Here is an 18,214-nt window from a genome sequence, read left to right as displayed (position 1 = left end):
AATCACATATTAAATACATAGCCAGAGACACTTCTGGATGTTTTCTTTCCCTAGTCCTGTTTTCTACACAGGATTTTATTTGTTTGTGTATCATGTTGAACACGATTGGACTAATATAACATACACAATTTATGACCTTCTTTTTCACCTATATTATAGCAAGTATTTTCTTTCCTAATGTAGATTCTTCACAAATATGCTTTTCAGTGGCCTCCACACTGATTTAAAAACATATGAAAAATCCACTGGGTAATGTCGCAAATGCAGAGACTTTCCATGAAATAAGAAATGTAATTTCGGGAGGAAGGATAAAGGGAGTTCGATTCCTAGTGGCGGGACAGTAATACTTTAGTTCAAATTGAAGAATGCAACAAGTGTAGACATTTCACATGGAGCTTCATTAAAATTCAACTTTAAAAATCCTCAAGGAGAATAAGCAAAGGTAGATGAGTCTGAAATTGTGGAGAATTTGTTGGAAAGGTCATCATCAGCCCTGAGTCATGTAAGTAAATTCCTTGAATTGCAATGCTGTATGTTGTCTTTATCCTGACATTTCTATTCCTCTAGGTTTGCATCCAAAGAAAGTCATGGTCTTGCTACTCTTTTGCCCCTCCGCCTTAATTCCCTCTATGGCTGCAGGGTGCATGATGTGTTCACTTTGATTCTAATTCAGGATTAAGCCTCTAGTGTCATTTAATCCTCATCCATTTCTACTGGGAGATGATGGCACATGTTTTCTGTGTGTCACACAGGCCCCAGATGTGGCCCCTGAAAATGTTTCAGGATTAAGAATTTAATGAATTGACATGACTACAGCTTTATAATAAGCCTCAGTGACTAGTAGGACACATCCTTTTACACTGTTGTTGTTCTTCAAGATTATCCTGGATATTTCTGATTCTTTGTTCTCCATAGGAATTGTGTAATTAACTTCTGAAGTCATATAGAAAAGTAAATCGCATAGAAAAGTAAGTCTTAAGTCATATAGAAAAGTAAATTTCTGGGTTTTGACCAGAATTAAGTTAATTACTTGTGTAAATAGCACATTTTTGTTGGATTAACTACTGATCACTGTAGTTTCTTTTTTCTTTTTTCTTTTTCTTTCTTTCCTTTTTTTTTTTTTTGGCAGCAAAGCAAAGTTTATTAAATGATGAAGTGCAAAGCTTCTGAACAGGGAAGCAACCCAGAAGAGTTGCCACTTAGTTTTTTTTTGTTTGTTTGTTTGTTTTAAGTAGGCTAGTAGTTTTAAAAAATATTTTCATTATTGAAATATAGTTGATATACAATGTTATATTCATTTCAAGTGTACAACATAGTGATTTGACATTTATGTACATTATGAGCTGTTCACCACAATAAGTGTGGTTCGCATCTGTCACCAGACAAGGCTATTATAGTATTGTTGACTACATTCTTTATGCTGTACTTTCTTCTTTGTGACTTCTTCATTTTGTAGCTGGAAGTTTGTACCTCTTCATCATCTTCATCTACTTTACCCATCCCCCCACTCTCTCCCCTCTGGCTACCATTAGTTTCTTTTCTATATAAAGAAACCTATAAATTAATTTAAAAACATGAAAAAGTGATTTGTGTAATTATAGATATATAACTTTTTTTGGAAATAGATGAGACCAAAAGTATGTATAGTGTAGTTCTAATAAATTATAATCTGATAATTGAAGTTTGTAAAATTAAAACATAATTTTCATAATCATTCAGCTATAGTTGTCTAATTTCCCTTGTTTAAACCTTTTTCAAAGGTTTCTTCTTTTTTTCACAAATTATTTAGAAGTATTTTTTAAAATTTAATTTCTAAGTGTTCAGGGGTTTTCCAGATATTTGGTTATTTATTTATTTATTGATTTCTAATTTAATTCTATTTGAGAAGAGAACATAATCTATATGATTTTAATGCTTTAAATTTACTGAAACTGGTTTTATTGTCCAGCATATTTTGAATCTTTATAACAGTTACACATAGAATGGAAAATATCTGTTCTATAGTTGCTAAGCATCATGTTCTGTAAACACATGGGGCTAAGTTTGTTGGCAGTGTAAGTCTTCAATACCCTTACTTATTTTCTATTTACTTACACTATTGATTACCGGTAGACATGTGTTGAACTCACCAGGGGAAATTATGGGTTTCTTTCTTTCAGTTCTTACTCATTTTGAAGTTTTGTAATTAGGAGCATATCTATTTAGGATTGTTATGTTTTCTTGATTGACTTATCATTGTGAAACATCCCTCTTTTTCCTTAGTACTATGCCTTACCTGAAGTATTCTTTGTCTGATATTAATTAGCCATTCAAGCTTTTTGTCATTAGGATATTATATATATATATGCTTCTATTCTTTTACTTGTGACCTAGCTGTGTCTTTATAATTGAGGTATTTTGTAGACACTTGAATAGTTGATCCTTGAATGACACAGGTTTGAACTGCAAAGGTCCACTTATATGTAGATTATTTTTTATGTAAATACCGGACAGTACTGTAAATGAGTGTTCTCTTCCTTATGATTTTCTTAGTAACATTTTCTTTTATCTAACTTACTTTATTGTGAGAATGCCGTAGATAATATACATAAAATCCAAAATCTGTGTTTATTGACTGTTTCCAGTAAGGCTTCCTCTCAAAGGTAGGTTATTAGTAGTTAAGTTTTAGGGAAGTCAAAAGCTAAATGTGCATTTAACTGTGGGGAAGGTTCACTACCCTAACCCCTCATATCATTCAAGGGTAGTTTGGTCTTACTTTTCTTTTTCTTTTTAGAAGATTTTATTTATTTATTTGAGAGAGAGAGAATGATAGAGAGCATGAACAAGGAGGAGAAGGAGAAGCAGACTTCTCGTGAACAGGGATCCCAAGGTGGGCCTTGATCCTAGAATCCTGGAATCACGACCTGAGCTGAAAGCAGATGCTTAACCTACTGAGCCACCCAGGCATCCCTATTTCTTTTTAAAGATTTTATTTATTTGTTTGAGAAAGAGAGCATGAGCCCAGGAGATATGGGGCAGAGGGAGACGGAGAAGCAGACTTCCTGCTGAGCAGGGATCCCGACTTGGCGCTCTATTCCAGAACCCTGGGATCATAACCTGAGCCCAAGGCAGACCTTAACCAACTGAGCCACCCAGGCACCCCTTGGCCTTACTTTTCTATCCAGTTTTAGCAGTTCCAGACGTAACGTTTGTGTCCATTGACAGTTAATATAATTATCAGTATGCTTAAACTTAAGTCTACCATCTTGCTGCATGTTTTCTGTTTGTCCCATTTGATCTTTGTTTGTCTTCTTTTTTTTCATTTGGATTAAATGAGTAATTAGTATGCCATTTTATCTTTTTTTTATTTATAGTTTATATCACATGTGTGTTTTATTTGTTGCTCTAAAAAGTTTATAGTACACATCTTTAATTTATTACTGTGTGCTATGAACTCCTATTGTCCCACTTTATGTATAATGTAAGAACCTGACAACAGTACATTGTTTTCTCCACCCTTCCCTCATTTGCATTGTTATTGTCATAGGTTTGACTTCCACACATATTACAAGCCCTACAGTCCTTTGTTTTTATTTCAATTCTCTTGGGCAAAAAGATAAAAAAAATTATATTTATCTACATATTTATTATTGCCAGTGCTTTTCATGACTTTATGTAAATCTGAGTTTCCATCTGGTATTCTTTTCCTTTTACCTGAAATAGTTCCTTTAACATTTCTGGTAGTGCTAGGTACTGGCCTTACCTTCTTTCAGATTTTGTTCACCTGAAGGTGTCTTTACTCTCAACTTCTTTGAAGGGTATATTTTAGTTGGATATAGAATTCTAGTTTGATTCTAACCACTCCCAGCCAGCACTTTAAAGATGTTTCATTTTCTTTTGGCTTGTGTTGTTTGATAAGAAGTCAGACAGAGGTCATTCTTTTTTCTCTTGTATTAAAAGCGTTTTTTATTTCTATTTGCTTTTAAGATTTTCTTTTTATAATTGGTTTTCAGCAGTATGTTTATTATATGCCTTAGTGAGTTTTCTGTTCTGTTTATTTTCTTGGATTCATTGAGCTGCTTGAATATATGAGTTTATATTTTTCATTCAGTATAGAAAATTTGACCAGTTTTCAAGTTATTTTGCCTCCTCTTTCTGAGAATCCAGTTACATATATTTTAGATTGCCTGATTTTATCCCACGGGCTCTGTGCATTTTCTCAGTATTTTTTCCTCACTTAGCTGGATGAAGCTCAGATCTCTCTTCCAACCACACATAAGCTGTGATCGTTTAGTTTTGAATTTACTGGATTTGTTCTTTCCCTGATAGGTGTTCCTTGCTTGGTTTTGTAGATTGTCATCGTGCATAGGCACAGGTTAAGTATTCACCCAAAAGTTCAAGGGACTCTATTCAGATTTCTGGGGTTTGTTTGTTTTGCCATAGCTTTTTTCTTTCTGGTATTCTGCTCCACAAGTTCCAGCCACTTTGGCTTTTTGGAATTCTTATTTCTGTCTCCTAATCTCAGTGAGATCCCTGTACTCTTCTTGGGAGTCTGCTTCTTGAACCATGGTTTGAAAGTACCTTTAGGTAGAAAGTGGGATTATTCTAAGGTTCGTCTCATTTTTGCTCTTATCTCAGGGATCACAGGCATGTGCTGCCTGCTGTCCAATGTTTCCAAATAGGTATTTCCTCTGATTTGTTTAGTCTCATAGTTGTTCATAGCAAGAAGGCTATTCCATGGCCATAAACAGTAGTCCCTATAAATTTCTCTTTCCATTGTATCTTCAAAAAAAATATTTTCTAATTTCTGGTATAAAGGAACAAGATTAACTTTTATATAGTAATCTGGTATATAGCCATCTTGCTGAAGTATTTTATTATTTTAGGAAATTGAAGATCTCTTGGATTTTCTGTGTAGATAATCATAGTGTTCATGAATGAGGATTTTTACTTTTCCTTTCCAAGAGTTATTGATTTTATTTCTTTTTCTTATCTAAATGTATTGGTTAGTACCTTTTGCACTATATATTAAATGTCTAAGTATGATCTTTGTAGGCTTTTGGTTGTTTTCCTCTATCAGGTTAAGGAAGCTGCTTTATCTGCCTAGTCTGTTAAAATATTTTTTTAAAAAATTATACATGTGTTTTGAATGATATCAAATGCATTTTCAGCATTTACTGAGATGATCACATTCTTTTTTCTTTTTGTCTGATATATTGAATTATATTTTTCTAATGTGAAATTATCTTAGTAGTTATAGAATTAGCCCCATTTTTAAAATAATGTCTTGTTTTGGGTTTGATGATTTTACTTTGGATTTTGCATCTGGATCATAAGCAAAATTGGCTTATAAAATTTTCCCTTTTGATGCTTCCTTTATCTGGTTTGGTATAAAGAAGATACTAGGATTATAAAATGAGTTGGGTGAGTGACCTCTATGTTTTCTGGAATAATTTGCATGAAATATCATATACATATTATTTAAACATTTAAAAGTGTCAGTCTATGAATGCCTTAGGACTCTTTTATTTAGATTAGGTTAGGCTTTGACCCTGAGGTGATGTGTGAGTTTCATTATACAATTCAAAACAGAGGACTTTGGTGATTTTAGGGCCATTTTTTATATGCCCAGGATTTCTGTGATAGCAGCAATAAATGCATATTTTTTCTATTGTGGTGTGGTATTGTGTATAGATATGAAGCTTTTAACCCATGTCTGTCTTTGTTTCATTAAGTGTTCTTCAAGTTAGTGGAAGTTAAAGGAATTTTAAGGGCATGGAGTTAAACCTACAGATTCTTTGGAATTAAGTTGTGTAACTTCATAGTGTTTTTGTAACTTTTTAAAATGTATTCATTTGTAATGCTACTGTGACTAACATTCATTGGGGATCAGACAACAAAACAAGTCTTCAACATCTACATAACTTATGAGAGGGTTATTGGTACTTAATGAAATTCTATCTTTAAAAGAAGTAGGCATTCCTTAAGGGAAAGGTGCTATGCAATTGAGAATTTTGATTAGTTTTATTGCTTTATTGTGATTCATCATAGACTGATTTCTTTATAAAATATTGTTCTACTTTGATTTCAGAATTCTTTGTTACATCACTGAATAATGGATGAAGCTGAGAGAGAAAAAGAGAAGAGGTATGAATTCATAACCGACTGATATTTCTGTCAAAGCCCTCTCCCCTGTCTTTTGTTTCTGTTTCACATCTTGTAAAATCCTGCTTCCTTTGGGAAGCCTGACTCAGGGAAATTTGGTCTCTCCAGTGGGTTTTCGATAACTCCTTTCCAACTCAGTTATAAAACTTAGTGTGTTGACTATGTACATGACAGCCTCCCTCATCAAACTGTGTCTTCCATGACTTACACAGTGGCTGCTCGGAGCTGACACTAAATAAGTGCTTTACAGTCCCTGATAGGGTTAGAAGTCTGTTTTGGGGCCGTGGTTTGCCTAGAGCTTAAATTCATGTATGTTTGAAAAGATAAATAACCTTATTTTTCCAGTTCTAGCATCTAAAGTAAATTCCTGAGTGGGAAGCAATCAGAGAGGGAGAGAAACTATGAGAAGCCCTTAACTCTGGGAAATAAACTGAGGGTTGCTGAAGGGGAGGTGGGTGGGGGGGATGGGGTAACTGGCTGATGGGACTTAAGGAGCACATATGATATGATATGCACCAGGTGTTATATGCAACTGATGGATTATTGAGCTCTACATCTGAAACTAGTGATGTACTATATGTTGCTTATTAAATCTAAATTTTAGAAAGATGTTAGTTATAAAAATAAATTCTAGTGCACTGATGGAAAAGTTTTTGTCCAGATTTTTTAGTATGATCTGTTTTTCAAAGGTAAAAAAAGCAAAAAGCTCTCAATTAGCATTTTATTCTCCAGCCTTCTCTTTCAGATGAAGCAATGGCTTTGCAAGAGCCTCTTGAGTAATTATATATAATTTAGAAAGAATTTTCTTTAATCAGAAGTACTCTTGTAAAAGCAGGTAAGAATATATGGTGGAACAAATATCCACCATTTGATTCAAATTCTTCTGGATTTAATTTATTTTATGTAATTCTTAGGTTACTGTGCTAGACACTGTGCTGGGTTTGGCTATGGAAGACACTGAAACAGATGTGGTCCCTACCCTGGAGGACCTCACAGTGTAAGGGAGATGAGATTGGCTTTCATTTCCTCATTCTTTTTTCATTGCCTCATTTTAATATTGACAGCTATTTTTGTCCTGTGATAGATCAAGGATCTGGGGGTTTTTTTGCTCAAAGTTTGACATTACCAACTCCCTTTCTCTGTTCTTATTTCTTCTCCATGCATTGTTTCATCATCTGAATTCATCACCTACCCTTACTGTTAACAACACTGATTGTTTTTTGTCACTTAGGGATGTACCTGATATAACTGAAAATAAAAAGAAGGACCGGTTCAATGCCTTCTTCACGGAACTACGTGCCATGATTCAAGCTCATGGTTACCCTGTAAAAGGAGACAGATCTAAAACATCACAGAGGACGACTGCTGCTTCACAGGAGAAGGAAGGTTTGATCTGGGCACCCCAACCCATCCTTTCAGGTTTTTGATTAGCCATATGGAAAATTGGTTGTGGGTGAGAAACACTTAGTTTCTCTCTCTCCAAAGTTTGTTTATAGTCAATGTTGAAAATATTGTTAAGGTTCATGCAAAAGTGGAACAAGGAAATGAGAATTAATAGAAGACTACTGGTTAGGGAGCCTGGGTGGCTCAGTTGGTTTAGCAACGGCCTTTGACTCAGGTCCTGATCCTGGAATCCTGGGATCAAGTCCCGTACTGGGCTCCCTGCTCAGCAGGAAGTCTGCTTCTCCTTCTGACCCTCCCCACTCTCTTGCTCTCTCTCTCTCTCATTCTCTTTCAAATAAATAAATAAATAAATACAATCTTTAAAAAAGAAGAATACTAGGCAATAATAATGCAGATCTCTTTATCCTAGGCGCTTGAGGCATGTGGTAAATGTTGCAAAGAGAAACATGGCCCTGAGGGTGTAAAATAGTACCTATAATACTTAAGTAGGCTTAATTCAAAACATCTGAACAGGTTATACCCATTTGCATGTAATCATGCTGTAAAAATCTGTTCCTTAAAAAAATATTTTCTGGACCCCATGATACTTCTATTACTCTGTTTCTGTGGCCTCTTCACAGCACAATTTCTTGAAAGGCCTGTAAAGGCTCTGTCCCCACATCCTCATCCCTCATTCTTTCCTCATTCCACTTCACTGAGGTCACACTGCTTGTTGCTCCAGTATGTCAAGTAGTTGGCACTTTTCTAAGGGGAACATGAGAAAGTTTAAAGCAGGAGAGGGTATGTGTTCTGTAAAGAATACCAGTGACCTTCACATCCCTGAATTATTTGGTCCTTAACTCTCCACATCTTTCTTGGCCTTTTCAAAACATCGGACGGGTGACCACTCCTTTCTTCTTGAAGTATTTTTCTCTTGGATTCCAGAATAACACACTCACCTGGTTTCTCTCTTAGCTCATTGGCTGTTCCTTTGTTTTTTCCCCTTAATTTCTACCTTTCCACTTTCCCTTTCAACCTCTGGACACTGGTGTGCCCCAGAGCTCAGTTGTTGGACCTTTTTTCTCCTCTAGATACACTCATTTCCTGGGTGATCTCATCCAGTCACTTAACTTGATGTGCTACCTGGATGTCAGTGACCCCTGCTTATTAAGTCCATCTTTACCCCTGACCTACATGAGCTGCATACTTGAGAACTGTACTCATTATTAAATCAGCAAGAGTTTCCTATGTGACTTCTTCTCTTGGATATCTAATAGAAAAATTAACATGGCAATAAAGGAACTCTTGGTCCCTCTCCATTCCATTGCCTGTCACCTCCACCCCCCACCTAGTTTTCCTTATTCCAGTAACTGATACCACCAGTCATTCTTCCAGCTTCCCAGGCTAAAAATATATAAACTATCCTTGTGTTCTCCATTTCTTTCACCTCCTCATCCAGTTCATAGCAAGCCCTTTTGGTTTTGCCTCTAAAATATATCTCAAATCCACTCACTTCTCCCCATTTCTATAACTTTGGTATACCAACTGAAACCAGGCCACCAGCATCTGTTACTTTTGTAGATGCCTCCTAGGTATATTCTGCTTTCATTCTTTCTCCCCAATTTGATCTATTTTGCATAAGCAGCCATAGTGGTCTTTTATTTTTTATTTTATTCTTTCTTTATTTTTTAAAAGATTTTGTTTATTTATTTGAGAGAGAGAGAAAAAGAGAATGAGAGAGAGAGTATGAGAGATGGTAGGGTCAGAGGGAGAAGCAGACTCCCTGCTGAGCAGGGAGTCCAGTATGGGACCTAAGTTAGGATCATGACCTAAGTTGAAGGCAGTTGCTTAACCAACTGAGCCACCCAGGTGCCCCTATTTAATTTTTTAAAAAGATTTTATTTATTTATTTGACAGAGTAAGAGGGAGGGGTAGCACAAGCAGGGGGAGTGGCAGGCAGAGGTAGAGGGAGAAACAGGCTCTCTGCTAAGTGGGGAGCCTGATGAGGGACTGGATCCCAGGACCCTGGGATCATGATCTGAGCCCAAGGCAGATGCTTAACTGACGGAACCACCCATAGTGTGCCCCCATAGTGATCTTTTAAAAAACATGTCATTCTAAAGGCACCTGGGTGGCTCAGTTGGTTAAGTGTCTGACTCTTGATTTTGGCTCAGATCATGATCTCAGGGTTGTGAGATCCAGCTCTGCACTGGGTATGGAGTCTGCTTAATGCTCTCTCTCTCTCTCTTTCCCTATGCACCTCCCCCCAAAACACATATCACTTTTCTGCTTAAAAGTATCTCATATTCCACTTAGAATAATGCTAACTCATTAACATATAACCTACATGATCTGGCCCTGCCTGTCTTTCAGATTTCATTTCCTACTACTCTATCCCTTGTTTACCCTATTGTAGCCACTCTGGCCTCTTGTTTGTAGTTTAAGCAGGCCAAATTATTTCTGCTGTGCTTGACACTTACTGCTTTCTCTGCTCAAGATGCTTTGCTACCAGGTTTTCCTGTGACTTTCTTCCTGTCATTCTTGTCCATGTGTTCATTACCTACCTACACCCTCCATTCTGTAAGATACAAAAGGATAGTCACGTTTCTTGTCTTGTTCATACTATAAACTGAGTGTCTAGAACAGAATAGCATATACGTAGTTGGAGCTCAGTAAATATTAGTTAAATAATGGGGCACCTGTGTTGTGCAGCTGGTTAAGGATCCATCTTTTGGTTTTGGCTCAGATTGTAGATCTCAGGGTCATGAGATCAAGCCCTGTTTCAGGCTCCGTGCTCTGTGCAGTGTTTGCTTGAGTTTCCTTCTCCCTCTCCTTCTGCTCCTCCATTTGTGTTCTCTCTCTCTCTCTCTCTCTGTGTCAAATAAATCTTTTAAAAAATTAGTTACATAAATGAATGAATGAGATTTAGTTTAATAAGAATTACCAAGTCCCTATTATGAGTTAAGTATTATGCTAGATACTGGGGTTTTCATGAAGAATTGGATATGGTCCCTATCCTATGAGCCAAACAGAATAAATTTGTGAATAATAGTAATATAAAAAACTCTTTATGGTTGATTGATAAAATACATTGGTCTTATTTTCTTGGAAATATGTAGACTCTCTTTAGTCTTATCTATTTCTTTGGAGGGAGTGTAAGGGATGCAAATCACTAGGTAGAGTTGAAAGTCAGTGGGGCAATGACTTCAGCCGTCGGGGGGGGGGTGTCATGGATTGTTTCCTGAGCTCGAGTAGCTGTACCAGAATTGAGTTTCCAGGCTGGAACAGTGGTCAGAAACACTGGCCTTGAAGCATTTGTGCAGTTGGTGTGGTTTATTTTTGTATTCTGTCATTTCCCAGGCAGTTACACACCTGCTTTTCATTCCCTCTTTAGTGAGGGTTCTGAAACTTTTCTGCTCATGCTTGGTCTCCTTCTTATCCAAATCTACTGATAGGAAAGGATCTGAGATTTATACCCACTGAAAAAACAAGCTCTGCTCTCGGAATTATCCTTGTCAGGGGACAGAACATTTTTTAAAGGGATCAAAGTTGTATGCCATGGGTCTCTGTTTTGTGAGGAGCAGAAACTAAGTTATTGACATGTATTAAAATAACTGGAGATTGGAGGTCTGTGTCAGGAAAATCCCTGTGTTAGTGCAGTTAGTGGAGTAGGTGGGATTAGAGAAGGTAATGTGGGGAGATGTTGATAGCAAAGGTTCTGAGTGAGCACAGTAGCAGAAACTGTTCATTGGGAAACCCAGAAGAACTTGAAGAATGAAGAAAGGTGGACGAGAGATAGAACTTTGTTAACAGCTTTGAAGAGATATGAGATAGGGCTTAAAGATATTCTAGTTAGGTATCTTGATCTGCTTAGAGCCCTTGACACAGTGTGTACTTTCTCTGACATATTATGATTACTAGTTTTGGTTGAATGCGGAAGACGTAAAGAAGTCGAGAAAAGAAAAGAACTACAGGTTGAAAATCAGTTTTTGGAGAGGTGTGTACAGTGGAAATTGAGTTGGATGATCTTCAAGGTCTTTTTCAATTTGGAACACTTCTCTGTTTATGATCATTTATAAGCAATTAGTTAGTCCACATCAGCTCCTTCATTAGCAGTCAGCATTTTCTCATGAGAGTCTTTTCTATAAAATTAATTAGAACTTTGAAAAATCTAATACCCATAGCTAATCATTTTAATGTGACAGTTTTCTATCTTTTCTTTGTTTTTCTAAAAAGGCAAAGTCAATCCAGAAACCTCCAGAGAGCAATCCAATTGGATTCCCTTTCATAGCTATGAAGACTTCAAGTGTAAGACACTACAAGTAAGAGGGGATTTGTTCTTGGATTACCTCATATGCTAGAATATGTTCAATAGAAGATAAAGAACAGTGTTTTTCACAGTGTGGCTAAGAGACCATGCATATCAGGATTACCCAGAGAGCTTGGTAAAATTCCAGATTCCTGGGACCCACCTTAAATTGTCTGAGTCAGAATCTCAATTCTGGTAGGGCTAGGAGCCTGCATTTCTAGCAGGCTCTCCAGATGCTGCATATGCCAACTGATTTTTGAAAAACTCATCTTGAGTGACAACAAATACGAATAAGTCTTTGTTAGGGGCAAATTAAGTAATATCTGGTAGGTCCCTCAACATAGATTGTTAGCCTCTAAAAAACACCTTCAAGTCTTACCTTTTCCCCTCCAGGACCTGATGTGTTTATGGTTTCTATCTCCAAGGAAACTGGTTAGCTTCACTGAGTTCAAAACCCACAAACTAAAGCCTTAATGACCATGGTCTTTTGAGACAGACAGATACAGTTATGAATCATGTCTTTGTCATTTACTTGCTCTGTATCCTTGAGAGAGTTACTGCCTCTGAGCCTTGATCTTTTTCTCTGTAAAATGGGTAATAAAAATTTTCTTTCTCTGGGTTGTGAGAATAAAGTGGATAGGTGTAAAATGTCTAGGGACTTCCTCACTCTCTTCTCCATGTCGTTCAGTTTCCTGTGTTTTCCATCCCTGTTTCTCTCTCTGTTGTGGTCTGAGTCCTTTCTTCAGCTGTTTTCTCTCCAGCTATGTTCTAGCATAGTGAATTTTTATTTTTGATGATAATATTGTTTCTAGACATTTTATTTAGTTTTCACATCTGCCTGGTCAGTTTTGAGTCTTTTGTTCCTTCATCATATTTTCAAATTTGTTATTTATTTAAGCCATTTAAGCAAATTTATTTTATATTCTATCTTCAATAATTCCATTATCTACTGTTCCTGAATCTGATTCTGCATTTTATTATTTGTACTGCCCCTTGTTTGTGATGTTTCATTTCTTCCTCTGTTTGTTATTGATATCTTATTATAAACTCATGTTATTTGGAACTTTATCCACAAGAATTATTTGAGCCCTGGTTTTAGGATGATTCTCTAGAGATTTTTTCAGTTTCTTTTTACTAGATGTCTGGGGTCAGGAACACCTTAAACTGAATAATGGGCTTGGGCTGTGCAAGTCTACATAGGCAGTTCATGAATTCCAGCTCCAAATCTCTGTGAGTGTGGGTTTCTGCTTAACAATTCTCAGAAGAGACTAGTTTTAGTTTTCCCTCTCTAACCAGAGCCGAAACTGAGGCATACATGTGCATTCACAGTCTTTCTTGGATGGATAAGGTCTCAGCCTGCTGAGAGTGTTACCCTTTGGGAAGCCAGGTTTTATGCAGAAGTCTCTGATTTCACTTCCCACCTTGTGTAGCCTGGGTTTGCTTTCTCTCCCCCAAACTCTATGCCATCAGTGTTGTGCAGATATTTCCAAGGCAAATACAGGCTCTAGTATCCCCCTGCCTTTTAAATCCCATGTTGTAGTCATTTCTGATACCAGATTGTTTGTTTTACTTTACAATAAGCTTGGTCTCTTTTTGAAATATAACTTTTTAATATACTTTATTCATCATTTATGTGTTCTCTACCAGGAGGCATTTGTTTGGATATCAAATCCATTATATAGCAGGAAAATAATGGCAATATCCATATTTATAAGTAGATGACTAAACTATTCATAAATAAAAATGCCCTGCAAAATATTCTTAGCATTTTTGAAATTAATTTTGAATTAAATGTGAAACAACCTACATACGGAAATGAATCTTCATAGCTTGTGTTGGAGAGTTTTGTGTTAATTGGGTATACATTAAAATTTGTTTGTCTAAGTGACACATCATTTGATAAACATATCATGCTTAAGGTTAAGTAGATTCTGTGTAGGAGGCAGAATAATGGAATTTTAATTAAGTCTGTGCCTGCTTTATTGATATTTAAGGACCACAATACATTTTCAGTGTGTTATTGTAATTATTTATGCATTTTGAAATAAAACTATCATTTTATTATTGTTCCACTATTTAATTACATTATTATTCTCTCTTCATTAGTCATTAGATGGCTTTATGATAATACTGAGCACAGATGGAGTGATAATTTTTGTCGCTGAAAACATCACTTGTCTCCTTGGCCATTTACCAGTAAGTTTTTCCAGTTTGGGGGAAAGGATCATTCTGGTTTATTATTTAGAGGTTCATCATTTGTTTTCAGGAGCATACAAGTCATCAGAGATGTTATCTCAGTGTTGTCAAAACATGCACTTCTTTTATTGTCATCTTCATTGGTTTCAGTTTTAAATCCATAATAAAAAATTCTAATATGTGGTAATTCAATACTCTGTGTGTGTGTGTGTGTGTGTGTGTGTGTGTGTGTGGTTTCTAAAGATTTTATTTATTTATTTTTTTGAGAGAGAGACAGTGAGAGAGAGCATGAGTGAAGAGAAGGTCAGACGGAGAAGCAGACTCCCTGTGGAGCAGGGAGCCCTATGTAGGACTTGATCCCGGAACTCCAGGATCATGACCTGAGCCCAAGGCAGTCGTCCAACCAACTGAGCCCCCCAGGCGTCCCTGTGTGGTTTCTAAACTGCCCTGAAGGTAATCTCCAAAGAATGATGTGCTTTTTGAAATGGCAGTCTCCTCAGAATCAGTGGATAGCTGCCAAGGTGACTGCTTTGCAAGGCAGCCCTCACTGTGATGGATGTGTTTGATTCTGTACATTTCTTTAAAGTCCACTATATACAGATTAAACAATGAATGTCATGATTTGTTCATGCTGGCTCATGGCATCTATTCTCAGATATGATTTGCTTTTTTTCTTTATATTGGAGAACAAATTACAATCTTATTTAAAAAATATAGAAGTGATGACATAGTTTAGCTGGAGACATCTACCCATGAGTTGTAGTTATGGTCTATGGTGTCCAAAAAGGTCACTCGGTCATTATACCCCTCTTCAGGAAAGCTTTCTCTCTCTTCATAGGACTGTTGACTTAGAATATGTGATTTCCAAAAAAATTTTCTGGACCTTCAGGTTGCACATCTAACAAATATGCCACTTAAATATTAAACTACTACATTCCTTCCCATTCCATTAATGTATATGTGTGAAGGGAAGATATCTAGAATACATCCTCCTCCACTCCTGAAATCTCTGTCATCTGGCTAGTTCTGTCAGTCATATTTGGATTGTTGCTTTCATTGTATATTTCTCATTCCACAGAGTTGTCTAAAGAACTTGACAAACCTTGACCCAGAGATCTATATAGTACTTGAGTTTGAAACATGTAAATTAATAGTTTTGTTACATTATTCTTTAGTTAAGTTAGAAGTGGAAGATGAGAAGTTTATTCAACCAGTTATGCTATTCTAGCCAGCATGTTCCATGACGTGGCTAGAATCATAGACTTTTGTTTTGTTTCTACTCTTTTCTCTTTATTTACAGATAGTATGATACATAACTTTAGTTCTCATTCTTTTTCCTTTTTTTAGAAAACATTTTACATGTTCAAATTCAGCTTCTATTTGTAGGATGCCAAAAGAGCTGAATAAAATGCTAGAGATTTTCATTGAATTGGACTTATAGAAGAAGGATGGTCTTATTAAATCTATATTAAAAGAAAGAATGTATGAGTATGATATATGACAGGTTAAGTTTTGTTATAGTGAAGACCAGAAAGCTTCCCAAATTCTCGTATTAGATATTACTTAAACCAACTTGGTCATTGAGTGAGACTGGTAAATTTTTCCTATTAAATGAGGGTTTTGCACAGTGATGGTCTTAGTTGTATTATCCTTGTTTCTTCATGTAATTTGGCTCAGAGTTTCCATGCAAGGGAATATTTTACCTTTCAGCATTTTAGGTAATATACACACAGGGCCTCACCCTAAGGTAGAGGGGTCTGGGATATGGGGTGGAATGACTAATCTTAAACCATGGAGTTGATTACCTGAAATGGGTATACTTAAAAATAAAGCTATGGCTACTAGGTCTGTACATAAACATTAAATGAGAATGAAGTTATATAGCCTTGCTGAAAAAGACTAGCTGAGGCATAATTTCACACCTTCCCTCATTAAATCCTAAGTCTTCTTAATTTGTAACAATACACAATCTTTTTCCAGGCTTTGATTAAAAATTTCATTTTTAAGTCACTTATCTTATATTAATATAGAGACAAAACAATTTCTAGAGTATTTTCCTGGCCCTGGGAATCTACAGTTTCATTAAATATCAAGATACCTCTGTCTCTTGAGCAACTCTAAACTGATAGCATGGTGGATGGAAAGAACTTTGTCTTTGAAGTCAGATAATCTGGAGATTAAAATTTGGCTCAGTCACTCACTACCTACATGGATTTTAGTTTCTCATCTGTAAATGTGGAAAGAAATACTACCTAGAGAGTGACTGGAGGTGGGCTATTACAAATGTGGGGTTAGTAAAGACCTGCCTTATCAGGTGATGTTTCAACAGAAGCCTGAATGCAGTATGTGAGTCATGCAGATAACCAGAGCAAGTGTGTTCCAGGCAGAAGCAAAAGCAAGTCAGGAAGCACTAAAGCACAAATGTGCTTGATGTGGAAAAGTACAGTAGAGGAGCCACTGTGACTGGAGCACCGTGAGCAAAAGGAAAAATACTAGGAGGTGATGAGAACAGAGCAGCAACAAAGGTCCCTTGTTTAGGGTTATTGTAATGACTGTGCGTTTTCCTCTGAGATGGGAGAAAGCCATTGTGGGGATTGGAGCAGATGAGGGAAATTATCCGAAATTTTTGGGGCATCACTCTGGCTCTTATGTTAAGAATAGGTAATGGGTTGTTTGTATTGTTTCTTAAATCCCACATATGAGCAAAGGAAAAAAAGAGAGAGAGAGAGACAAAGCAAGAAACAGACACTTAACTAAAGAGAACAAACTGATGGTAACCAGAGGGGGGGGGTGAAATGGGTGATGGGAATTAAAGAGTTCTCTTGTGAGGAGCACAGGTGTTGTATGGAAGTGGTGAATCACTATATTGTACACCTGAAACTAGTATGGCCCTGTATGTTAACTTTACCGGAACTAAAAAAAAAAAAAAAAAAAAAGAAAGAAAGAGTAGGCTATGGGAGCAGGCATGAAAGGTAGAGAGTCCATTTGGAAAGCTATCACAACAGTCCAGGCAATTAGATGGTTGGATGTTGAAGTCATCAGTGTTTTGTAGGTAAAATAAGTTTTGCTGATGGATTAGATGGGGGTGCGACAAAAAGATGTGAGGAGTCCAAGGTATGGTGTTGTAACACACACAATTATGACCAAAATGATGGCTTATTATCATCATCATGGTATTAAATTTATATCTGAAATATGCCATCATATTTTTCCAATCATTAATTTTCCTTGACAGTGTTTTCCTTTGGAAAGACTTGCAGTCACTTATAGTACTAGTACTTCCAAGCAGCCTGCCCTTCTACTCACCTTACTTCATCACTCCCCCGCCAAGAAAAAATTAAAACTGGCAATTTACATGTAGTTGTTCTTTTACAATTTTTAAACAAATGAAACTTTTCAAACACACATTTCCTCATGGAAAGAGTTTCTCAGTTTTGAGTTTTTAAGAAACTTTATCAGGTTTTGAATATAGGTATATGGTTAGTTCATGATAATTTTGATGAGTTTTGCTCTGTTCTCCCTGCAGAGCTTATAGTATAGTAGAGAATTATCAGTCTTGTTTGATTATGAGTCTTGTTTGATTCAAAATGCAATCTGAATTTCATGCAGAGGCTCTTCTCCTTCCCTGTGCCCTATACAGTTGAACAGTTTTCTAATGCTTGTTTAATGTGAATGTCTGTGCCAACAAAAAGATATTTCTTGCCTGGATTTTCAGTAAATGTCATGAAGCGGAGTAAATTCTTTTACTTTTTTTTGACATGATTGAGGCCCACCATACTAATATTCATGGGACAACTAATGGGTATTTGCACACTTGACTTTTGAGAAACCTCCTTAACTTTTCACGGGTATTTATCCTTGCTTCATTAAGCTTTGAGTGCCTTGATCTTTCTACCTTGTGTAGTAAGAAGAGCAAATCCCAAAGATTTACAAAAATAACATGGTGTTGATAATGTTTTCAGATTTCTGCCCTTTAACTATGGAGCAGGACCACTGGAATGATTGTTACATTCACTTTTTTAGTTGGTGGTCAGTTATAAGGCATTAATTGTCACTATCACGTTCCTCAAAGAATGTGGTTAATTAATAAGAAACTAATTGCCAGTATTTCCATTCAAGGGAATGTACACTATCACAAGACTGCTCACTTTGAATTCTTTTATTCAGTGCTGTCCTTTATTC

The 18,214-nt window shown here is 36.4% G+C and overlaps 1 protein-coding gene across 1 annotated transcript in view; it reads left to right on the top strand.

Annotated features, from left to right (window-relative positions):
* The window catches only part of PASD1 (PAS domain containing repressor 1), a 93,443-nt gene that overhangs the window by 30,611 nt on the left and 44,618 nt on the right, over positions 1-18,214 (top strand). Inside the window, exons 3-6 of the mRNA XM_082716252.1 lie at positions 6,071-6,126; positions 7,376-7,530; positions 11,764-11,849; positions 13,943-14,032. Coding sequence (XP_082572378.1) covers positions 6,095-6,126; positions 7,376-7,530; positions 11,764-11,849; positions 13,943-14,032 — 363 coding nt within the window. The 5' untranslated portion in view covers positions 6,071-6,094. The remainder of the gene's footprint in view (positions 1-6,070; positions 6,127-7,375; positions 7,531-11,763; positions 11,850-13,942; positions 14,033-18,214) is intronic.

Source organism: Mustela nivalis (assembly GCF_964662115.1).
Source record: "Mustela nivalis genome assembly, chromosome: X".
Taxonomy (NCBI): Eukaryota; Metazoa; Chordata; class Mammalia; order Carnivora; family Mustelidae; genus Mustela; species Mustela nivalis.
Note: the sequence above shows the minus strand (reverse complement) of the source record. Positions and strands in the feature narration are given on the sequence as shown.